This window comes from Mus musculus, chromosome 5, assembly GCF_000001635.26.
Source record: "Mus musculus strain C57BL/6J chromosome 5, GRCm38.p6 C57BL/6J".
Taxonomy (NCBI): Eukaryota; Metazoa; Chordata; class Mammalia; order Rodentia; family Muridae; genus Mus; species Mus musculus.
Window position 1 is genome coordinate 111230767 of NC_000071.6, and position 25351 is coordinate 111256117.

General features: G+C 50.6%; 1 protein-coding gene and 1 long non-coding RNA gene across 7 annotated transcripts in view; one reads left to right on the plus strand and one right to left on the minus strand.

Annotated features, from left to right (window-relative positions):
- Ttc28 (tetratricopeptide repeat domain 28) overlaps window positions 1-25351 on the plus strand; it is a 409996-nt gene that overhangs the window by 350982 nt on the left and 33663 nt on the right. For all 6 annotated transcript variants that reach the window (XM_030254333.1, XM_030254334.1, XM_030254335.1 and 3 more), the window contains 3 exons: window positions 284-413; window positions 2480-2698; window positions 4710-4875. In XM_030254333.1, coding sequence (XP_030110193.1) covers window positions 284-413; window positions 2480-2698; window positions 4710-4875 — 515 coding nt within the window. The remainder of the gene's footprint in view (window positions 1-283; window positions 414-2479; window positions 2699-4709; window positions 4876-25351) is intronic.
- Window positions 1700-4055, minus strand: Gm35628. Its single transcript, XR_389516.2, has 3 exons — window positions 3772-4055; window positions 2373-2961; window positions 1700-2080 (listed from the first exon to the last, which is right to left on the minus strand). It is a non-coding gene; the product is annotated as a predicted gene, 35628 (long non-coding RNA).

Sequence of the window (25351 nt, forward strand, 5' to 3'; positions counted from 1 at the left end):
TTTGTGTTGATAATTGGTTTTAACGTGTCCTTCAGCCCACAAGTCCTAATCGTCCATATTCCCTCATCTGTCAAAGATTGGTCACGTAAACTCTAGTTAACTGGGGCTGAGTTAACTGATTTCTTCAGATCCACAAGGACCTGCCTGGCAGTCTTCCTTTTAACCCCTTTAAAAGGTGCTTTCAGGTTGTGTGCCCGGGTATAAGCAAGAGCTGTCTTGCATCTCCGAACTGCTGGGTGTTGGTTGTGGACGTGAGTGACAGTCTCTGTTCTGTCCCTTGCAGCTTTACAGGGCATCGGCCTTGTTTGAAACGATTCGGCACGAGGCACAGCTGAGCACAGACTACAAGCTCTCTCTCTTCGACCTGCAGACATCATCCTACCAGGCCTTGCAGCGGGTGCTCGTCAGCCTAGGTGAGAGCAGCTGGCGTCCGTGTGTGTGCCTGTACACACAAAGCCCGTGGTTCGGTAATCAGTGCAGACCATAAGGCCACAGCCTGCTATTAAATGGTCACTTGTTCATTCAGCAAAGATCGGCAGAGCAGTGAGGGCAAGTGCCAGTCCCCATGAGCTCAGTGAGCACGCTCTCAGCTGATCTCCACCAGATGTCATGCACATAGGTTGATGAATCCAGAGTGACTTGATTGGCTTAACCACAGCAGAGCAATTCCAATTCTGAGAGAGCAGAGCAGGTGTCACTCCCCCACAGACCCCTGCTCCAGGTGTCCCTCCCCCATAGACCCCCTGCTTCAGGTGTCCCTCCCCCACAGACCCCTGTTCCAGGTGTCCCTCCCCCACAGACCCCTGTTCCAGGTGTCCCTCCCCCATAGACCCCCTGCTTCAGGTGTCCCTCCCCCATAGACCCCCTGCTTCAGGTGTCCCTCCCCCACAAACCCCTGCACCATGTGTCCCTCTGCCACAGACTCCTGTACCAGGTGTCCCTCCCCCACAGATCCCTGCACCATGTGTCCCTCTGCCACAGACTCCTGTACCAGGTGTCCCTCCACCACAGACCCCTGCACCATGTGTCCCTCTGCCACAGACTCCTGTACCAGGTGTCCCTCCCCCACAGATCCCTGCACCAGATGTCCCTCTACCAACACTTCAAGCCTCACTCAGGCCATGTGCTGAGATGACACTGGCCACTTCTGTTTCCTGAGCCATGTGTTCTTGCTGCTGATTGATTGTACTCTCTGGGCCTATGTCCCAGGCTGTGCCACACACAGTCAGGGCTCTTCCCAACTGCACCCCCAGCCTGTGTATTGAAAGGCAGCAGGGCAATCAATCCACAGCCACCCTGCCCTGGGCTTTTGTGTTCACAGTGGCCCTTTCTTGGAAAAGCACCGGAGAAAAGAAAATCACAGAGGGGGTATTGGAGTTTTTCATTTTTAGGGATGCAGTTCACATTTAGGGGGCATAACAATGAGAGCTGGTGGCCCCTGGTCACCTCACACCATAGTCCTAAAGCAGAGAGACATGAATGCTGGCCCTCAGCTGGCTTTCTCTTGTCTGTTAAAAGACCCTTCTAGACACACCCAGAGCTGGCTCCTAGGCAATCCCCAAACCAGCCAGGGTGGCAGTGAAGACAGACAGATAGACATCACAGTGTTCGTGCTTTGAGTTGGGTGTTTGAAGCCTTTCTCCCCACCTTTGCTTCCCATGCATCAATGCTCAGGTTTCCTGTTATGCATGGGCTGGGATCATGCCTGGGATGTCATTTATTGCCATTATGATCACACTGTTAAGTCTGCCCAGCACTTTGGGGATAATTCTCCAGTGTGTGCAGAAATCATCCCTGCTGTTCCAGTTAATAAGTTAATAGCGTAAGGGAGGGTGTTTGCACGCACTCACATAAACCCCTTCTTTGTAAGGCTGCCTGAACAACAGGGGGTGAAGCCTCTGGAGTCACCAGAGTTGTGGCCTGGGCTCCCAGCCTCAGTCTTGTCTCCTCAGACCTTGCTCTGACAACATTTCCATGTTGGTGTTTACCCTAAAGTCTGTCGTCTGCAGTGTGTCCCTCATGTGTGGCTTCATGTTGTCAGGCTTCAGCTTCCAGGCAGCAGGAACAGGTGTGCACAGCCCTAAGAGGAGGTAGGGTTAGAATGCAGACGGAAAGGCTGCAGGAAAGCTTGGGGAAGAAGCAGCCTAAGATGTACAGGGAACTCAGGCTTCATTTAGACCTTTGCCCAGTTGGATGATAGGAGCACGGAGTGCCACAGGCTCTCAGCTCTGATGGCAACAAAGGTACCACCCATACAGGTGGTGATAGCGAACACCTTGGCATCACCACAGTCGGGATTTCACCGAATCTACTGAGCTCAGTGGGCAGCTGTCAGAATCCCTCTTTCTGGGAGTGTACCCGAAGCAGTGTACCTGAAATTCTGCCAGCGCTGACACAGAGGCCGTGGGTCTCCTCCAGATCAGATGACTGGCTGCTCAGCTGCTCCCTGAGTGAGCACACCTGTCCCTCTGTCTCCTAGGCCACCACGATGAAGCCCTGGCCGTGGCAGAAAGGGGCCGGACGAGAGCATTTGCTGACCTGCTGGTGGAAAGGCAGACGGGACAACAGGACTCCGACCCCTACTCACCCATCACCATCGACCAGATCTTAGAGATGGTTAACGCACAGCGGGGACTAGTGCTGTACTACTCCCTGGCTGCAGGCTACCTCTACAGCTGGCTGCTTGCTCCTGGAGCGGGTAAGGGCTCTGCTGGAGCACAGGAAGTGAGGAGGTGGAGGGGGGCCGAGGGGGGCTGAGCGGCGCCACATGTGTCAGATGAAGGAAAACCTTACCAGCAGTGGATATCCACGATGGGGCATCCTACTAGTAAAATAGCCCGAGAAAAGGTGGCTCCTTGCCACTGGATGAGAACACATCCAACATGAGGCCTCAGGGCGAAGCGGCTAGAGGATCCGTAGGCAGCTGCTCACCAGCTAGGAGTGATCCGATCATTGTGACCTCTGGTAATATTATGTATCAAAGTGACGATGACTCTCGTGGTTTATAAGTAAATCGTAAGCTTGAATTTCTGAGTTTAACAGAATCAAATTGGCTAGTTTGTTTGGGTTTTTTGTTTTGTTTTTTTGTTTGTTCTGTTGGTGGTAGGTTTTGTTTTGTTTTACTAGTTCTGTCGGAAAAAAAATCTGTTTTAGGCCAGGCAGTGTTGGCGCATGCCTTTAGTCCCAGCACTCAGGAGGCAGAGGCAGGCGGATTTCTGAGTTCGAGGCCAGCCTGGTCTACAGAGTGAGTTCCAGGACAGTCAGGAATATACAGAGAAACCCTGTCTCAAAAAAAAAAAAAACAAACAAAAAAGTCTGTTTTAGAAGTGAATATCATCTTTGGTTAAATCAGCACTAAGCATGCAGGATTTAATAGTTTCACTGAATACAAAACTACTAAGTGGTTGTGGGGCCATATATATATATATATATATATATATATATATATATATATATTGAATAATAAAATGCCGATGGCTTCACCATGCAAGGGACACACCAGATCCAATTAGAGTTTATTGACTGGAGAAGCGGGTCTTATAATTGGCAATCTTGAAAAATGGGCTTCTCGCTTATCTGTAGAAAGTTCAGCTGCCAGGGAGATGTGACAAGCCTCTCTCTCTGTCCTCAGTAAAGGCGACAGTGTCAGCCATCGCCTTCTGTAGCTGCTCTGCGTCAGCAGGACCATCTCCTCCCACACCCCCCATCCCTATCCCCACTCCCTAACCCTCTACCCCCCCCCCACACACACACACACACAGTGGTGCTCACCTGGGCTTCCCACAAGCTGCATCCTCACTCTTCCCCCTCACCTTCCTATGCTGGGTTTAAGTTTTGATTTTCCTGCATTAATGAGCGATGTCCACACCTCTGCCCCCAAGAGGAGCTCACATCCATGTGGACAGGGTTGGCAGCTGGCAGATGTCAAGTGGCGGCTGCATTATTGGGGACATGTCTGACAGGTGACATGCCCAGATCATGTGACAGTGAGCCCCGTGTAACAAGGCACCTATTGTGCCCTTTCCCTTTCTCTCTCTCTCTCTCTCTCCCCCTCCCCCTCCCCCTCCCCCTCCCCCTCCCCCTCTCCCTCTCTCTCTCTCTCTCTCTCTCTCTCTCTCTCTCTCTGTTGTTAATGAGACTGAAGCTCTTGCCAGGGCTGTGATCCAATCAGAGGACCGGCACACCTCACTGCCATTGAGGATGCTGCCCAACTTATTGCCAGTAAACCACTGTGGGCCACCTCCATTTCACAGACCATCTTTTCCCTCCCTTAAACCATTAGTGGCCATTGACCAGTTGGTTTTATTTTAGAATGGATGCATGCTTATCGTGGTCTGCTTTTGCGAAATGAAAGGTCTTTGGTGACAACTTCCATTTGGCCAGTTTTGCTCAGGATTTCAGTCCCTGCAAGGTTCTGATCTGGACACTTGCACGCGGATCAGGAAGCAGGACTCCCCAGAGCGTTATTCCAAAAGTGCACAGGAAGCAGTCCACAGCCAAGGCTTCTGCACGTGTCATCAGAAGCTTGCCTGTGTCTTGACAGTGTGCGCTGTGCGCAGACGTGGCTCCAGTCCAAGAAGCCCGAAACCTCAGGCTCCCAGCACACTTGGCCAAGAAGCCACGCAGCACCTCGTTCCTCTCTCCTGCCTTTGCCCGAACTCTCCTGCTACCCAACCATGTGTGACCTTGCCATGTCTGCCTTGTTGCAGGAATCCTGAAGTTTCACGAACATTACTTGGGTGATAATTCAGTGGAAAGTTCCAGTGATTTCCAAGCCGGCAGCAGTGCAGCCTTGCCCGTAGCAACCAACTCTACACTGGAGCAGCACATCGCCAGTGTCCGGGAGGCCCTGGGGGTGGAGTCTTACTACTCCAGGTAAGAGGCTGTGCCTAGTTCATCACCATTCCGTTTTGGGTTGGGTTGGATGGGAGATTTTGGAGCAGGAAATAGAAGCAGAAACTTGGTGGGAATCTTGTGTACTTATGGCCCTTGCAGTAGACAGTCAAATGTCTGCCTGCCATGTGTGGGCAGTCTCTCTCATCTTTCATTACAATCCCCTGAGCTGGGAAGGACCTCCCCAGAGCTGTGGGTTCCCTGAGCAGGATGTGGCAGCGACTGTAAGTGTGACAGTGCAGGTAACATGACCGCCAACTTAAACAGAGGTGGTATTAGCCTATAAACAGTAAACAGAGTTTGTGCTGTGGCTGACTGACAGAATCTGTACAGATCTGCCTGTTGGAGGGCTGGAGTGAAGAGGGTTGGCCTCCCAGATACCAGGGCTGGGGACAGAGGCAGCTTTCTATGAAGAGTGAGAAAGGAGTGAACTGCTGCTGGTGTACATTACAATGCTGGATTAGCCTGCACGTGGAAAATGGTTTCCTCTAAATACCTCCTAGGTGTTTGCAAGCACCCAAGTCACCACTGGTGACCAAATGTTGCACTTCTGTGAGGGAGACCTGAATAACATCTACTCAACCCAGATAGGGCACCAGCAACAGATACATTCCACCCAAGTCCAGATGGGTGACTCAAGGAGTTATCAGGCTGCCTTACAGAACATAGGGAATGGGGATACTCACAGGGCATGGCTGATCCCCAGTAGCTGTATCACCCAAACATCCCACTTCAGCTACCTTCTGCCTCCCAGGAGAGAGACAGACACTGTGGGTGACAGTGTGACTTGTCTAGCACCTCCCAAGCCACATGTAGCAGGGCAGGATTACTTACAGCTGGTGGGGAAGAGAGTAAACGGCTGGAGTTTCAGGAGAGGGACCAGTGGCCTTCATTCCACGAGGGGGCATCCACAGAACTCATCTTGTGTCTCTGATGAAGACAGTGCTGGCCGTATTATTCCCAGAGGACAGCTGTCCCCAGCAGCAGCAGTCCAGAGTCCTCAGTGGCGAGGACTGGTCCACGGCAGTCAGTGTTGGTTCCCGGACAGAACTTCTACTTTTGTCTCAAATGGCCCAGAACCATGAAGCCCAGGGTGTCTCTGGTCCCATGGGCACTTTTCCTGGCTCCATGTGTAGGCACTTGTTGGGGTGCCCGTATTACTTATAGAGGGGCTCTTCCATGAGAAACAGAATAACCACTGGACAGTGCAGCATCAAGGTCAGAAGGGGAGAGAATGGCCGCCTGGTCCAGATCTCATATCCAACCGAACAAAGTCTGTGTCACAAGTGAAACGGCCTTGTGTACAACCATGCCAGTGTCATGGCGAGGGTGAATACAGCGTAGCCCTCACCAATCTGTTCTTCATTATCAAAATTAGCATCTTGTTTTGAGAAAATAGGAAAGCATACAAAATGTCATTTTTTAGCTTCTGTTTTTATGAGAAACAATGAACATGCACTGTGGTTGCTGGGCATCCCAGACCGGCCTGGCTCTGGCCTTGGGCAGTGCTGTGGTGAGCCCAGGGGTTGATAAAACAGTCAACCACAAAGACACGGAGGTATGGATGCCCTCTGAGGTTTGAATCATAAGTGCCCAGAAACTAGGTCAGACCAGAGGGGGGCAAAGCTGCATCTGCAGACTGCAAAGCACGTGTGCCGGGTGACAGGGCTGCTCCCTGGCCGACAGCATAGCATGCTTAAAGTGAAACACAGGGTGAAGGGCAGGCTGGCAGAGGAAAAACAGAAGAGAGGGCAAGCAGGCAAACTAGGCAGGGCCCACCTCTCACGGTGGCGGGTGACTCGGAATCTGGAGTCCATGGCACAAGGCCATTCCCACAATGCACATGAGGGCACCGTGCCCTTGTCTTTACCCACCAGGACTAGAGCAGCTGCTCAGCATAAGTCCCTCCCTGCTCTATGCCAGATACTGGGATAATGATAATCAGGGCGGACAGCCCACTCACCAACCTACAGTATGGTCAGCAGCAGAGTGATAAAGAGACTAAAGTCCTAGTGAGTGTGAGCAAGCTGGTCTAAGCAGGGAAGGAGTGGGTAGCATGCACCAAGATATCCAGAGGATCCTAGTGAGAAACTTGCTTCTGAGATCACCTTATTCTAAACACATAATGCCTTTGGAGACCCCCCAGGCCACTGCTCCTGGATTCTCAGGTGCTGGGCTTCTTGTTAGCCTTTGAGATGACCATTGGTCTCTTGGGCAGGAGCCATGCACAGTGGCAGGGTTCCGGCTTGGACAGCCCCCTTGTACTGAGGCCGCTCACTCAAGAGGTGAAGCCTTTCTTGGGCAAATTCAAAATGTCAGCCTAGGTTTCAAACCAAGGCCTGGAGTTTGATAAATGTATGGGAGGTACCTGGATGGGACCTGCTGTGTGAACCCTCTTACAGAGGCATGGGAACAACTGTCTACTGTGCCCTTTTCTGATAGCAACAGAGCGGCCACAACCAGACTGTCTCAAGCCAAACCAGCCATCAGTGAAGCTTAGCCCACCGAAAACATATGTCACCTCCTCCTCATTGTCACATGCCTCGATAGAACCACACATGCATAAGAAGAGATCTGATTTTGGCCTTTGAATGAGGGGCACTCCCTGAGGCTAGAGACTGAGTCATGCTTCTTCCCCCATAGTCTCAATCAGAGAACATCTTTGAGCCTTTCAGCGGTGGCGTACACCTTTAATCCCAGCACTTGCAAGACAGAGACAAGCAGATCACTTTTCGAGGCCAACCTGGTGACAAGTGAGTTCTAGGACAGCTGAGGCTATACAGAGACAGAAACCCTGTCTCGGAAAACCAAAAAGGATAAAAGGAGAAACGACAACAAGAACGTCTTTGGAGTTGAAGCTCCGCACTCCACTCCAGGCAGGGAACGGGGCAGGGCACACAGTTCCTATGTTCTCCGCTCCATGAGCTGTGGAGTTCTCAGCACCTCTGGAACACTATGGCTCCTTGCTTAGTGGCTACTTTGTTGGACTGCCCTGGGTAGCTGAACTCTCACTCCGGGCTTCCCCAGGCCTAGGGTAGGTAACCCTGTCAGCCATGTGTCTGCATTTTGTGAGTTTCGTGGAGACAGCGGAAAGGTCTGTGCATGTAGCTTTTCCTCTGTAAAATCAGTACTGGCTTGTACATCTGGAGGCTAGGAAGGTAGATGAAAAGTAGAACACCAAATTATACACCATAGTTTTATACTGAGTGAAGTGTGTATGCCAGACACGCGTGTGTGCACGTGCTTGCGAGAAGGCAGGCCATATTGCACGTAGACAGTAAGATGAGGGACGCTGGCTGTATTTATTACACTGTTTTCATCATTTCCAGGTTGTTGTGCATGTTAGTGTGTATCTTCTACAGTGGCCATATGTTATATTTTAAGATAGAAATGAATAACCACAAACAAAAAACCTCTGCCGTCCATCCAAAAGAAAACACAGAGACCTTCCTGTAATTTTACCGCACAAAGAAATAAACACAAGTTTGGGAGCCCATCACCTTATCTGGTCCTAGTAGATATGTTTTATTTTCCATTCTTGCCCCCATTGAACAAGATGCGTGCCTCAATGGCCACGCCCCCTCAGAGTCCTCCTCGGTGAGCATGCCCTCCTCAATGGCCACTCCCACCTTGGTAGCCACGCCTTTGCCAGCAGTCACACCCTTCTCAGCAGCCACTCTCATAACAGCCACCACCTCTGCTACTACACCCTCCTTGGTGGCCATGCCCCTTCAGTGGCCACGCCCCCTGGCAATCACACTCGCCTCAGTGACCACACCCTCTCCAGCAGCCACGCCCCTCCCCAGCTATTACACCCTCCTCAGCAGCCACGCCCACATCAGCCATGCCCTTCCCAGTGGCCAAGCCCTCCTCAATAACCATGCTTTCCTCAGCAGCTACATCCCTCAATGGCCACACCCTCCTTGGTGGCCATGCCCTCCTCTGTCCCACCCTGCCCCTTGCCTCCACCACTGCACTTCACACAGCTGTCTATCTCACTGTGCTCTGAACACCTCTGTCTGAGTATGCTGTAGTGACTTCTAATGTCACATTAACATGTCTCTTCATGGCAACAGAAGAAGTCTCTGTGGGAACAAGTGAGTCTGTCTGTTGGGCCACCTAAGGGGCCACAGGTGACTCTGAAAGCTACATCACCAAGGACCCATCTAGACATGGATGGCAGCTCATGAAAGCTGCATCCCTGGTGTCCCAATGCCAGTTAACCTTCCACATCCTGTATATGATAGCATCCCACACCATATGCCTCTGGGGGCAGAGGCCAGCTGGGATGGGGACAGGAATCTCAGGTTAGGGTCAGATGACACCCCCTTCCCCTCAGGAGGGAATGTTTCCTATGAAGGTTGTCTGCAGACTCATAGCTGCTCTGATTTCAACATGATGGGGAACATGTCCTGTTTCAAGGGGAGAGACAGAACAGGACGCTTTCCAAGGATCCATAGTCTGAATGAGTCTGAGCCTGTGGGGTCCCCACTGCACCCCAGGCTTCATCTTAGTTCTTGCACTGTCAAAGGGCAGGTGTCTGAAGACAGAAAAGATCATCACCTTCCTATCCTTCCCTCCCTGCTCTCTAATCCATAAGTAAATGCCGTGGGCTCTCCCTATAACGTTCAATTTTGAGCAAGCCACCATGGAACTAAGGCAGAAATAAAACATCTGGACAGATCTAAGAGACTGAAGGGCCCAGCTCTTCCAGCAGGGGCCAGTCCAAGGCCAGACGATTTCAGTGTTGACCAGCGCTACCACTCTTGAAGGCACCCATTCACCCACGCACCTGTAAGGGAACAGTCAGGGCAAACAACAACTGTACGGTCAGAGATACCCAGACACCAGAACAATCCAGATGCCACAAGTTAACTATGAACCGATGTCCAAGCTCTGGCTACAAATGTCTGGGAAACACCAGAACCAGTTCAACGGCCCTTGGGAAGGATGCCAAGTCCTAACCAAATGGGACTGAGTTCCAGAAAGCAAGAATGGTTCAGAACCTGGAAATATTAATATAATGCACATCAACACGAGGGCAGAGACCCACCCTCAGCCCAGCTGATGAGGAGAAGATGCTTGTGACAGTCTTTTGTGATTAGAAAAAAAAATATGACAGGAGAAGAACAGAGAGGGAACCTCAACCTTGTTACATCCACACTCGAGGCCAGTCCTCAGCCAGCAGGATGCACAAGCACCCCTCACTAGAGTCAGAAGCAAGATGGGGATGCTGCCTCCTGCTGCTGTTACCCAATGTGGTACCCACAGTCCTCGTCAATGACAGGGCTTTCAGTATGGACCTCCTAAAGCCCCGTAGGCAATGCAGAAATAACACAGATTCAACCAGGTCACAGGGTTCTGAGCTGTGACCCAGAGTCCAGTTTCTTGGCACTCTCGACAAACTGAGATGGAGGTAAAGACTGTCCAAACCGGGAAAAGCCTTCCGGACATCTTCACCGTAACTGAAGTGTAGCCAGGCTTGCTGTGTGGAAGCTGCTCCCTGGGCACCTGCTGCAGAGCTGGGCAGCCTGGAACTGGAACTGATGAAGGCACTGATGCAATGGTACCTGGGTGGAAGGGCTCCCAAGGCCATGACTAAAGTGCAAGTGCAGACGACCCTGCTAAAGGGGGGGTGCTCCTCCACTGTGATGAAATGTCAGGCTCTGTAAGCGAGTGCTGTCAGAATCCCCTCTTCATGCTTTCCTAGGCTCCTGTCGCATAAGTTCTTTTGTAACCAAAGGCTTTTTATCTCAAGCACCGCCTGAGCTGTGCTGCCTGGGTGCAGCAGTTACAGACATTTATTGCAACCACTGGGGACTCAGCGGTCCCTATACTTGTACAGCAGGAGCCATGTCCCCAGCCCACCCGCTCCACATTAGGCATAGAGAATGGTGTTGGCTGGAGGCAAGGTGAGCCCTCTGCTCATCCGTACTGTCTGTACTATCTTGCTTGGTTCCAAGGCTTCCAGCCTGCTCTGTGATGTGTGTACTCCAGCGAGCTTGAGTTTGCTATTTGATTTCTTCTCCTTCCATCATGGGATCCCCTGCATTCTACACTGTATGGCATGGTCTTTTCTATAAAACTTTTGCACTTGACGGAGGCAGGAAAGCTTACACAGGTAAGCTAGGCTTGCTGAAGCAGAGGGTGCCTGCAGGGTCTAACCCATACCTACACCTGCCTCCATCCCAGACAGGTTTAGCATAACATAGCATATGTATGGTAAAATACACTCCCTGGTCTAGACCGATGAGGCCGAGCCAGCCACCCTCACTGCCGATTCTCACTGAAAGTTGGAGACCACCTTCCTCCATGGAGGTGAGGTGGAGAAACAAAGCCAGACCCTAATCCACTTGAAGCCATCGCTTCCTCCTTTTGTCCCTCTCCTGTTGTTGCCTTGGACACCACAGCCAGGTATAGAACTCAGGAGATCTGAGGGGTTATTGCAGAAAAGACTGCATTCGGTGTGAGCACGTTTTCTGTGTGGATTTCCTACCTCTGTTTTCTTCTCTCAGACCTGTTTGTGTCCATTCTGGGTACTCTGTGAGTTTGATTAGTAATGTCTGGCTCCTCTGTGGGGCTTCAAAGCCCACTGAGAGTACAGACTGGTTTGGCCACTTTCCCCAAGGTGGCACCCGGATCACAGTCACTCTGAATATTCCCTGACTGGGACCATGCCTCCCCCTGCCCCACACAGGGTACCCCGTACCCCCACGTCAGTACTGTGTTGTCATAATGCATTAAATCCAAGGGCGGGAAAGATTCTCAGCCATTGTCTAAAGTGCCCGGCTACAGATATGAAAAATCATCATCTCCAAAGAAAGATAGCTGCAGACGGCACAGACCGAAAAAGGAGGAGGGGGTGTCCGTGTCCGCTCAATGTCCTGGTTTCACAATGGCTGTCATGCATTTTTCTTCTGGGGTAATTTTTTTTTTTTTTTGTATTTTTTCTTCCTGCCTGCTGCTGCTTGCCTTGATTCAATGTTGAGTTTTAACCCCTAGAGATAAAAAAGCAGGTTGTCAGTGAATGGTGACTTTGAACTACAGGGGTCTTGAATGTAGAATGGCTGTCTTCAAAGGACACAGAGTTAGAGTTGGGAGAGTGGGGAAAGCTGCATGTGTAGCTGTCTTTGGAAGCACAAGGATGGCCCTCTTGCTCATCCTGTAGTACTAACACTCAGCGTCAATCTCACTGCACAGGAGGTAGCAGCGGTAACCGGCCACTCCGGGGTTTCCGGCTGGACCACGCATGTGTGTGCAGCTAATGTTTGTGTTTGGCCTCTTCCTCTCCAATGAGACCTATCTTTTCTTCCTCCTGGCTAAAGAGGAGAGAAATTGCCTCTTTGAGGCCTCTTCTGTCCACCCACAGGTGCCTGAACCTGCTCAGCGTGGCTGCATCCCCAGGCTTCCAACTGAAGCTCAACATGGCTTGGGGAGTTGCCCACGGCCCCCAGGTACCTGAATCATGACCTAGACTTGAAATGTGGCCTTCAGTGAAGGCTCTCAAAGTTGGGTGCTGGCAGCCATCTAGGGTTGGGGAGCCACATGCTCACATTGCTGAGAGGAAGAAGGGAGCCAAGCACAAGGCCTCCGTGATCATCTTCCCAGAGGCTGCTGTCCTTTTGCAAACTGTGGTAGACTTTTATTTTCCTCTTCTGAAGCGTGCATTTGTTCTACTGGGTATTGGTTAGTCTCACTGATCTTAGGAGTGCAGCAGACGAAAACACAGTGTGCAAGATGGGAAAACAGAGAGAGCCTGTTACCGAGCAGGCTGACACCTCTGTTGATTAAAGTATCTTAGGACAACAAATCTGAGAACGGGAGAATGGCTCTTCTCGTTGAGAAGCAAAAGTTCTTTGGTTTGAAAAATTATTTTCAAAAACTGAATGTATTGCCCTAGGTCTTCTCTGAGAAGCCCAGCCTTCCTCCAGCATCACCGGCTCCGTTTCCGACACGGGCAGGCTCTGTCAGTCTTGCACGCAGCTCCCCTGTGTGATTGCCTCGGCAATTTCTGCTCAGCCCTGAAACAGGCTTGGCTCCGTGGCATATTTGAAAGACAGAAGCAATTTTAAAGCAGTGGAGACTTGAAGCCCTTGTGGATCAGAGGAGGGGTGGAGAGCAAAGTGTGTGGGGCACAGAGCAGAGCAGGGTCCCCTTCACGGTGCCAGAGCAGCTGGTTTTAATCACTGCAGCCTCAAAGACTGAGGGGTCATCTGGGGTCAGAGGCAGGGTGCCGACTACGGGATTGCTCCCGTCAGGATGATCTACCAAGACTCTTCAGATCTCTGATGTGATAGTTTTCCTGCCTTTGAGAACTTCCTAGTGTTGCCCGGGGCTGACAGCAGTGTTAACAGAGATGGAACTGGAGCTGCCAGGACACTGCAACACCAAGTCTCACTCATCGAGAGCAAGCAGAAGCGCTTTGTGGCTTGAATAAGAAATCTATGCCCCACGGGCTCCTGGACCCCAAATAGGTTGCATTGTTTTAGAAGGTGGTGAGAACTTTAAGGAGGTATAGTCTCACTGGAGGGAGTAGGCAACTGGGGGTGCGCCTTGAGGTCACGGAGTCTGGCCCCACTTTCTGTCCACTCTGTGCTTCTTGATTGCAGACACAATGTGACTGGTGACCTCATGCTTGTCACCACAGGCCCCACTGTGCCAGAATAAATTCTCCCTCTCTTAGTTAAGTTGCATTTGTCAGACATTCGGTCCCAGAAACATGAAAATTAGCATCCGATCAGGCAGCAGAGATGAGATAAACGAGGGGGGCTCTAGTGAGTGCAGCCTTGGGGACTTGCGTGAGAAAACAGCATGGGCAGTTTTGGAAGAACTCTCCCAGTGGGGTGACTGCGCATTCCTGTTGGCCAGGTGCTGTTGGGCCACAGGGGACCAAAGGGGATACAGAATCCCTGTCCTTGTGCACACAGGTCAGAGGTTACAAGGGAATGAACTTCACAGAGCTCGACTGTTTGGTGAATGACAGGCATCAAACTGGCCCGCCTCCCCTTCTCTAAATAGTCCCTGTTCAGTATTCCAGAGCACAGAAGATACTGAAATCAGTCTACCAGACCATTATCTGTACACACACACACACACACACACACACACACACACACACACACACACACTCACACACACTCACACTCACAGACTCACACTCACATCCACACACATGCACGCGCACACATACAAACTCATACTCACATTCATACACAGACACATACACACAAATTCATACACACATACATACACATGCACACACAAAGACTCAGTCTCTCTTTTCTCTCTCTCTCTCTCTCTCTCTCTCTCTCTCACACACACACACACACACACACACACACACACACTCACTCTTCCTTTCTCCTCTGGGTACTGGTGCTGCTGAGAGGAAGCCAGTGCACACCTTACTATATGGTATGGACCCTTGTTTCTTCATACAAGAAAAAGAAATGAATAAATTGGCCCAGCCCTGTCTCTGCCTAATGCTAGCTGTGTGGCTGTTATTGAGCAGTAAATTCTCACGGGGTTTTTGTAGCAGTAGCATAGAGAGAGAGGAAACATACAAAGATAAGACACAGAAATCCTGACAAGCAGAAAAAACAGAGCTGAGCCTGTAAGGCAGCGCCAGGGATTTGCCTGTGGTTTAGGAGGCCATAAGGGGACCAGGCACAGGGCTTCCACCCGCAGCACCTGGCTGCAGGAGGAGGGGTGTGGCTTTCACTAAAGGACCCGGAGCTCCCAGCCATCCAGAGAGTGCAGGCTCTCCTTGTCCTCTTCTTGCTCAGCCTCTTTACTGCAGTGTACTGTATGACTTGGCTACTTGCTGGGCGAGCGAGCTCAGGAGTGGGACTTACCAAAGCTGAGGTCACGGGAGTGCGGTGTGGATGGTGGCTGCAGAGCTGGGCTGGGAGGGGCTGGTCACAGTGCACAAAGTAGACATGGAGATCCAGATGTGGCATGAGGACTATTCCAGGTGATACTGTGTTGAGACAGACATCGGGGCCCCAGTGCTCCTACACCCCACACTTTACACAGGTGTTGGGAGTGGGTGACTGTGCACAGGTTAGCAGTTCACATGTCATCAATTGTGCCAGTCCTTTCAAGTGTACACACCTATCCAGGTGTCCCCACACACCTTGGATAATAGTTCCTATCCGTCATTTCCCCCATGATAAAGCTGAAGTAAATGGAAATATTTCCATATTTTGAATCCTGGAAGACAGTTAAGTCATGTCGAGGCACTGGCCACGTGGCTCAGCCAGTAAAGGTGCTCGTCACCAAGTGTGACTGCTGGAGTTCAGTCTCAGAACCTATGTGGTAGAAAGAGAGAACCAAGTCCCACAGTTGTCCTCTGATCTACACACACACACACACACACACACACACACACAGTCACACACATACACACATGCACACACAACACACATCACACACTACACACACTCATACACACCACACATCACACACTCACACCACACACTCTCACACACACACTCACACATTCACACACATCACACACACATTCACACACATCACACTACACACACACATAAACACACACATTCACACACTTATACATATCACACACACATTCACACATGTATACATATCACACACCACACATCACACACTACAAACACTCATCATACACTACACACACTCACACACACTACACCCATGTAAGTAAGGGCTAGAGCGAGAGCTCTGCTGTTGAGAGCACTTGTCAATCTTGCAGAGGACGCAAGTTCAGTTCCCAGCCCTCACATGGTGGTTCATAACCACACATACCTCCATCCCAGAGACTTCAGTGCCTGCTTCTGGCCTCCATGTGCACCAGGAACACATGTGGTAAACATATGTGCCCGTAACGGACTCATATACGCAAACTAGTAAATAAACATAAACTGAGGAGTATTCCTGCATTAAGAAGAAAGTCCATGAGGCTAGAGAAATGGCTCAGCAGTTAAGAGCACTGGCTGCTCTTCCAAAGGTCCTGGGTTCAATTCCCAGCAACCACATGGTGGCTCACAACCATCTGTAATGAGATCTGATGCCTTCTTCTGGTGTGTCTGAAGATAGTGACAGTGTACTCATATACATAAAATAAATAAATCTTAGGAGGAGGAGGAGGAGGAGGAGGAAGTGGTGGTCCTGGAGGTGGTCCATACTCCCCACAGGGAAAGGCTTCATTTCTGGATCTAGAGAAAATCAGACAATTCATACTGCAGCTTCATGCATCAAGTGCTGTGGGAATGAAGCATGTGCAGAACTCGCAGCTCCCTGGCCACGCTTTGGGTGTGTTGGCATGTGCTGGCTGTGAGGATGGCATCCCGGGAGTCTGAGGGTTAGCCATACCCTTCTCTGGCCAGGCTCTGCCCTGGAGCCTGAAGTCTGGAGTGTCCTCGGCTCTACCGGCGTTCTTCTAGAAGAAGAACACGGCCTCCTCTTGCTGAAGGATCCACCGGGCTCTTCTAGAAGAAGAACACGGCCTCCTCTTGCTGAAGGATCCACCGGGCTCTTCTAGAAGAAGAACACGGCCTCCTCTTGCTGAAGGATCCACCGGGCTCTTCTAGAAGAAGAACACGGCCTCCTCTTGCTGAAGGATCCACCGGGCTGTTGTGCTTGGGCAGCTGTGACACTGGGGATACGGGGCGCGGGGGGGGGGGCGGGGGTGCTGCAGCTGATTATAGAAAACGCATTTTCTTAATCTGTGAGACCTTACATGGTGTTTTCTTAAAAAGAAAATAATCCGAGTATGTCTGCCTGCCCCTTGGTGGCCCTGCCAGCTGGCTGTTCATGAGACTAGTGAGCTGGTGGGGTGGCCTGAGAGGTGCATCAGGTCAGGCAAGTTAGAGACGCCCAGTGACCCAGGGGCGGCAAGGGGTGGGGTGTGCAGATGCTGTGGGAGAGGATCTAGTTTTCTTCAGAAGAATCTTATCTCTGAAGGAAGTACCGTCACCTCACGAAGGCCACTTTGGTCAGAGCACCCACGGGTCTGTAACTGCCAGGGTGACTCAAAAGGCCAACTGACCTGCCCTGTTGAACTGAGGAGGCTCAGCAGCTTCTGCCTGCTGCTGTCCATGAGGGCTGGCTTCCAGGAGCCTCAGAGAAAGCCACACATTCCTCTGTGGCTGTGGGCTGCCAAGCTGAGCCCAGAGTCACAGATGTGGGAGAAATCTTAGCTAAGGATGTTTGAACTCTGAGCTCTGTCTGAGTTGCTTCCTAGGAGAGTCCTCACACTGGAGCCGAGCACAGTAGTTCACACTGGAGCCCAGGGGTCAGAGCATTCACACTGGGGTCCAGTCAGAGTCAGTACCTGCTTTAGAAAGAAAGTGGTACTTTTTAAAGGAATGTAACAGAGGCCCTGTGGTTACCACTCCGGATGCCTGTGATTATGACAGACTTCACAATAGAAAGAATCTGGGCCAATACAACTCACTTATACAAGAAAGGGCAGCCAACTATTGCCATCCCTGAGATGACTCAGAAGTTGAAAATCTGCAGGAAAGGGTTTCCCAGCAGTCACCGCCACACGCAATCAGCTGTGCTCACGGTGAAAAGAACATGCCAAAGGTTCCATCATCGACGCAGAGACTTCTAAAAATACCAGCGAAGGGTCTGTGTCTAAACACACAGCCTCTGAGGTGAAGAGCCCCGTCCTGGCAGAGGTAGCATGGGAACCGTTTGGGAGGCAGAGCTGAGAGAAGAAACCAGAGGGCCCCATGAGCAAGGCGAAAGGCAGCAGCAAACACCAACGCCTGGGCGTCACAGACACCTGCAAGCGAGGCTGAGAGCCTCCGAGGGCATCAGAGAGGTCTAGACAGCCCGCTGTCCTTGGCTAGGGACGCCTCCAAAGCATGCACACTGTTGATCCCGGCTCTACAAACAGCCAAGGAACAAACCAAACCCTCCAAGAACAAAAGCAGAATGAAGCTGCTCTTAGGCGGCAGGGCCCGCATGGGAAGGGGACACACTCTTTTTTTTTTTTTTTTTTTCTCTTTCTTTTTTTTTTTCCATTTTTTATTAGGTATTTAGTTCATTTACATTTCCAATGCTATACCAAAAGTCCCCCATACCCACCCACCCCCACTCCCCTGCCCACCCACTCCCCCTTTTTGGCCCTGGCGTTCCCCTGTACTGGGGCATATAAAGTTTGCCTGACCAATGGGCCTCTCTTTCCACTGATGGCCGACTAGGCCATCTTTTGATACATATGCAGCTAGAGTCAAGAGCTCTGGGGTACTGGTTAGTTCATAATGTTGTTCCATCGATAGGGTTGCAGATCCCTTTAGCTCCTTGGATACTTTCTCTAGCTCCTCCATTGGGAGCCCTGTGGTCCATCCATTAGCTGACTGTGAGCATCCACTTCTGTGTTTGCTAGGCCCCGGCATAGTCTCACAAGAGACAGCTACATCTGGGTCCTTTCAATAAAATCTTGCTAGTGTATGCAATGGTGTCAGCGTTTGGATGCTGATTATGGAGTGGATCCCCGGATATGGCAGTCTCTACATGGTCCATCCTTTCATCTCAGCTCCAAACTTTGTCTCTGTAACTCCTTCCATGGGTGTTTTGTTCCCAATTCTAAGGAGGGGCATAGGGCACACACTCTTGAGGCTGAAGTGAGTGTGTGCCTTGAGAGCAGGCCCTCAGAGAAGGAGCAGAGAGGAGAAAGGGGGCTAAAGGATGGGGTTGTCTTTTTCTATTCTACGGAAAGTATTTTTTCCATATAATATATTCTGATCACGGTTTCCCTCCCCCATCTCCTGAGCCTCTCTGACCTTCCAACTTCACTCCTTCTCTCTCTCTCTAGAAAAAGAGCAGGCAAATAAAAAGAAAAACATAAAAATATACACATAAAAACCCATTATCTATAAAAACCCCAAATCAGAATCCATGACCCACAAACCGAAGACCAGTAAGATTAAAAGAATGAAAGCCAAACAGAGCAACGTAAGACAGAAGGCATTCAAACACACTGCTGAGCTCATTTTGGGTCGGCTGCCCACTGCTGGGTACAGGGCCTGTCCTTAAGTATGGTTTGTATACCCAGTGAGACTCCATCGAATAAGCTAAATTTCTGTTGTAAGCAGTTGTCAGTTAGAGTGCCTGGGTTAGGGATGGGAGCTGGAGCCCACTTCTCTCAGAGCTCTGGGACCCCACCTGTCTTAGACCCGTGCAGGCCCTGTGCACACTGCCCCATCTCCCTGTGTGTCTGTGCGCATCAATCATGTTGACTTCGAATGGCCTTGTGTCCGTGGTGACCTGCGTCTCCTCTGGCTCTCATGTTCCCTCTCCTCCTCTGCAGAGCTCTCTGAGCCCTGAGGGGTGGGGTTTGATGCGGACAGCCCACTTAGGACTCAGCGCTCCAAAGTCTCACCCTCTACACATTGTCCAGTTATGGGTCTCTGTGTTAGCTCCCAACACAGGACGAAGCTTCTCTGATGGTGGCTGAGCGAGGCGCTTACTTATGGGTGTAGCAGAATGGCGTTCTTATTTTTTAAGTATATGAAATTTTGTGTGTGTGTGTATATATATGTAATACATATATAATTTATATTATATATAAACAGTCATATTTCCCTGGGGTGTTCACAATGAAAGCTCAATAAAACTAGGAGAGACAGACAGACAGACAGACAGACAGACAGACAGACTCTTCAAGACCAGGAAACTGGGAGAAGCGTCAAACTTGTGGCATATAAGAGTAGGAGAATGTTATGAACTTTGAACCAAATGTGCAACTAAGATGAAACACAGAAATTTCTTAAAATCCCATTCGACCAAAACCAACACCACATCAAACAGAATATGAAAGGCCCTGGATGTGCTTCAGAAATTAAAGTCCTTATCACGCACTTTAACTCCACCGTAAATTCACTCAAGTCCTAGAAGATTTCTCTAATGAAGTCTACAGAGTATTCAGAATAAAAGCCTGCAGGGCTGGGATTGTAGCTCAGCACAGAGTGCTCGCCTGGTGTGTAAAAAGCCCTGGGTTCGGTCTCTAGCACCAGGAAAAAATGTTAAAGAACAGTTTATACCAAAGTCATCTTGAAACAGTAGAACAGAGTCCTTTACACCTCCACACAAGGTTTATGTCTGCCTCGTGCACAGCAGCATGGACAGCTGTGACAGACACCCTTTGCCCTGCAAGCCTGCTGGAGAGATGGCTCTTAAGTGGTTAAGAGCCCTGGCTGTACTCCAGAGGACCAGGGTTCAATTGTCAGCACCTACATGGCACTAACAACCCTCTGTAACTCCAGTTCCAGAAGATCTAATGCCCACTTCTGACTTTCGCATGCAGCAGGCATGTATGAGGTACACACGTATGCAGGCAAACACCACTATGTGATAAAATATTAATAATAATAATAATATCTAAAGCAACCTTGATAGAGAATAACCTCCCTGGAGAATACACACCATGTGTCTCCCAGCCTCACTGTAAAGCTGTGACAGTCACGGCTAACCACTTGGAATCCCAGCCCTTGGGAGAACCAGGAGTTCCAGGCCAGCAAGGGCTACATAGTGAGCTCTGGCCTCTGAGGAACAAATGTCTGACTGTGGTATCCTGAGTGACTGACCCTGGAGCAGGATGCGAGATGAGAAACAGGTCCTACTTATACTCTTACTTGATTTCGGCAAAGTCATCCCATAATATACTGGGAAGAGGCAGTCTCTCCAGCCAACGGTCCTGATGGGACTGAGCTGTGTCTGGGGGAAATTAGTCTCAACCCTCGTGTCAAACACAAAAGACAACAGTTAAACCTGCGCACGCACCATTGAGAGGCGCACGCTGGGTGTATTCCTGAGTTAGAGCAACAGGTAACAGAAACCAGCAGAAAATGACCCACAACGTGAACAAAAGTATGTCAGGCATCGCAATTACATACTGACACTCATATGAGCAGGCAGGTGAGCAGGCGGGCCACACCTCACACGGCTGACAGGGGGCTCAAAATATTCAAAGAGCCTTGTGACTCACTAAAATACAAACAGCAAGTAGAATCTTAAAAGTTATGCAGTATGTCACTAGTCATTTAGGGAGTGTGACTGGAACCATAGGGAACTCCTGGGAGGGGTAAGATGACAAAAACTGACCTCACAGATGCCAGGAGGAAGCAGAGGGAGAAGACAATGTGCATTGTTAGTGACTGTGGCCTTGTAACCACCCTGTGAAGCCTCCAGCCATTGCAATGATGCCAGTATCCTCACTGTGGGCACGTAACCCACTCTGACCCTCACCATGGGCATGTGACCCACTCTGACCCTCACTGTGGGTGAGGGACCCACACTGACCCTCACTGTGGGCATGTGACCCACTCTGACCTTTAAGTGATTCACACTCTGACCCTCACTGTGTGTGTGGGACCCACTCTGATGCTCACTGTGGGTGTAGGACCCACTCTGACCCTCACTGTGGGCACAAGATCCACTCTGACCCTCACCATGGGCATGTAACCCACTCTGACCCTCACTGTGGGCACAAGATCCACTCTGACCCTCACTGTGAGCGTGTTACTCCACTGCCCAGGAGAAAGGAGAACCTCTAATGACAGAGACTTCCACAAGGATGGCAGTTTTGTGCCTCATGCCTGCAGCAGGCCATCAGCCTGACAATGCTCAGAATGCTGTGTGATCAGGGTGTGGTCAAAGGGTATGAACTAAATGAGAACATCAAAGGTGAAATCCAGAAACCCTGTGGTGAAGGACAGCAAGCCAAAGGGAAGGCCAGTTGCTATGGGACCATGACCTCTGCCTCAGGCACAGCTTCAGTAATCTCTGTAGGGAAAAGGCAGGGCAAAGGCGGCCTCCAATATGGAGGCCAAAACTGAAACTTTGTTTCTTTATAGGGTTTTTAGCACAATGTCCCTGTCTGACTCGGTGTAAGTTAAGATTTGTCAAGTTCATTTTTTGTAGTTCTGTGCATATATTTTATATTAGGGTGCATATACTAGTATTGCTCTCCAGCCCTGATATGCCTTGTGAGGTATTTGAAAGAACATTAGCTGTAATCCAGTGTAAGTTATTTAAACTGCACCCAGGTAGGAAATTATGCAGATGACTGGAAAGAGCAAAGACAGCTGGGTAGGCAGGCAGTAAGCATCAGGGATGGCGAGATGTGGCTGAGAGGCGTCTCAGTATTCTCTCTAAGAATCTTTAAGCTTTCCCATAGCTTTAATTTTTTTCATCATAAAAATTTTGGAAAATATACAAAGCAGTGTGGACAGATGATCTTAAAAATGCAGAGTATCCACTCCTGAGTTCAACTTAAAGAAATCTAAGTGAGTCTTCCATGGGAGGCTGATTGTCAGTCTATCTACCTGGCGTGCCTGCGTACCTATGCTCACTGTGGCCCTGTTCATAAAAGCCAAGATTTGGGGCCAGCCTAGCCTAGACAAATGGATAAAGGATATGTAGCATATGTATACACTGTTTTATTAAGCCATGAAGAACACACCTACATCACTCTAAGGGAAACGGATGGATCTGGAGGTCATCGTGTTAGGTGCACTAAGTCAGACTTGGAAAGGCAAGTGATGTGCTCTTATGTGCAGTCTACATGGCAACAGGAAAGGAGGAGCTTAGAGGGAACAACCTGGAGTCACGTGATCAGAGGGACCATCAACTGGGGAACTGTCTAGATCAGACTGGCCATGGCCATGTCTGTGAGGTGCCTTGACTGTCGTGGGAATGCCTGGCCCACCGTTGGTGGCACCATCCCTATGCAGGTGGGCCTGGGCTACGAGAAAGCTAACTTATGAGCACCCAGAGAGCAGCTTTCCTCTGTGGTTCCTGCTTTGAGTTCCCGCCTTGACCTCCCTCAGTGATGCATTATGACCTGGAAGTGTAAGCCAAACAAACCCTTTCCTTCCCAATTTGCCCTTAGACTCGGTATTTATCCCAGTAACCAAAACGCAACTAGAACATCACTTGTGGGGGCTGAGGTGAGGCTTCGGTCCAAGGCCAGCCTGGTCTATAGAGGGAGACGTGAAGTGCCCATGTGCAAAGGCAGCAGAGGCCATCGGGCTGCACAGTGACTGCACACAGCTGTGCCTGTGCATCCTGTAGTAGGAAGCATTAGAAGTGAGGGATTGGTGCTAGACAGGTATGTGTGCATATTTCAGGGGAGAGCATCGAGCATGCGATGTCCAGTGCACACTGGAGACAGCTTCCACGGGGCAAAAGTAACATCAACAGAGCCTGGTGAGACAGACCCATGCCAAGCAGGTAGTCTGACAGCGAGCCTCCCACGGACTACTACTGGTCACAACCGGTGAGGGAACAGAACAAGCTGTGGAAAATAGTGTGAAGCCTAAAACCACATCCTAGGACCACTAGTTTCTAGCTGCGATGCTTGGAGCAAGTTGTCCACCCACACCCCTTTCTCATTCGCCAGTGCGGACCCTCATCCCCACCTTGAGGCACGGTCAGGCATCGTGAGCCCCTCCCAGCACAGCCCTTTCCTACAGCCTGTGCAGCAGAGGCTGATCTTCCTGCCCTTCCTACTTCCCAGACCCTCTGGGCCCTGCAAGGGCTGCCTTCCCCTCAGCATGGGTCCCTTCTGTTGTCCGTCCAAGGACCCCAGGAACTGGTGGCACTTGTCCGTGTGTCCTTCCTTGAGAGGTATACTCACTCTTGGTTATGTCCATCTTGCCTCTTCTAACTGCACCACTGGGAAACCACCCCCACCCCCACCCCCGTGTCACTCACTATCTCTAGACCTTGGATCTGGAAGCAAAGGTTGTGTGACTGACTATGACTGCACAGAAGGGCTCAGTGTGTCTCGCATGAAGGAGCTGGCAAGTGGGCATGGCCAGGGCTCCCTGCCTTCTCATTCAGTGAGTCTGTGGAGTGCGGGGACGATCGTCACTCCACCGCCTGCTGTGGTGTGCTCACCCCCACAAACATGCAGCCGCAGGAGCCTGCGCTGCCCAGTTCCACCACAAGACGTGGCCACAGAAGCTCACTGGATTCAAAGATAGGGAAGCTCTCTGTATTGTGGGCTCTCTTTCAGCTATTTTTCTTTTTTTAACACCACGATTCCATTTAAGACCTGGAAGGGATCTGAGATTTTATGCAATTAAACCCCAAAATGTTGGCCGGTCAGTAAGAGACTGAATGGGATTATTAAGGGAGCCTCACTCCTCTATGGAAAAGGCACCCAGAGAACTGTTATCCATGAGAAGAGACATGGGTTGTCTAGAGAGAGCCCAGAACAACCCAGTGGTACAGAGCAGCGTAACTAGTGACGGGGTGGCAGTGCTGGCGGGAAGCCGGCTGCATGTCAGGGTTAGCACATGGCTTGGAAGCCACCCCCACTCTGCCTCTGTCAAACCCCGCCTTACCCTTGAACCGATCCTCTCTCCTCTGCTCTTTCTTCTGGGCTGTGCCTCAAATGCTGACTTTAAAAATCAAATCCAAATGCCATGCTTGGCGCTCTCCACTGGCCCAGAAACGCTGGTTCTGCACCGTGTGTGGCATACATATCAGCCAGCGGAGACCGCCTCAGACCCAGGAGGAATCTTTGGCCCAGCCTCAGCCTGATCTGTGCAGGTCTTCAAGTCGGCCCAGGCTCACTGCGAGGCCTCATCCCAGTGTATACCAGCGCAGATCTTTAGTCCATCCGGTCTCAGAGATGAGCTCAAGCCAACCTCTGACCACTGCACATCAGAGTGTTTTTGTTTGCATCTAAGGGAGGAATTCCTTAACTCATCCGGGCCAGAAAACCAGTGTGTCCTGCCGCAGGCTAGACCCTCTGCTCTGTGAACATGTGCGCAGCTCCTCAAAGCAGACACGTCTGCAGAGCACATTGCTGCTTCCTTTCCTAGGCATTGTCGCCCTGTACTTTCTACTCTCTAATCATTACATGGGAAAAGATGACACAGAGCTTCAGGAGCTGAGGCAGGAGGATCAGGGGTTGGATGTTAGCTGGAGTCATACAGAACCCATCGTGTGGGTTGGGGAGAAAAGCAGAAAAGAGGGAAGGATCTCACCTGCCCCAAAACCGACCACTGTCCTGCACCCACAGAGTTGGGGGGGGTGTCAGCGATTTGCGACCCAGCAGTAAGCTGGAGAGGATGGGCTACACAGGCGGCAGCAGTTGTTCTTGGAGCATTGCTTTGCAATTCGCACAACAAAAATACCTACAGAACTCAAGCTGCCACTGCCCTTGCTCTTTGCATTAATTTTCCAACATTCTGTGCCCCACCCCCACCCGTGGAATCATAGGGATTTGTTTCTCTCAATGCAAAGTCCCCTGTCCCACCCTGAATGGAAACTACTTTTCTTATTTGGTTTCTCAACAAGCCACTACCCAATTGTGCTGCTTTAAGCATGGAAACAAACAAACAAAACAACAATAACAAAAACCTGCAGAGCCCTGGTAGAATAATTTGGATCCAGAGGGACTCGTGCAGATAGGACCACCAAGAGAAGCCAGGCCACCCTGTTCCCAGTA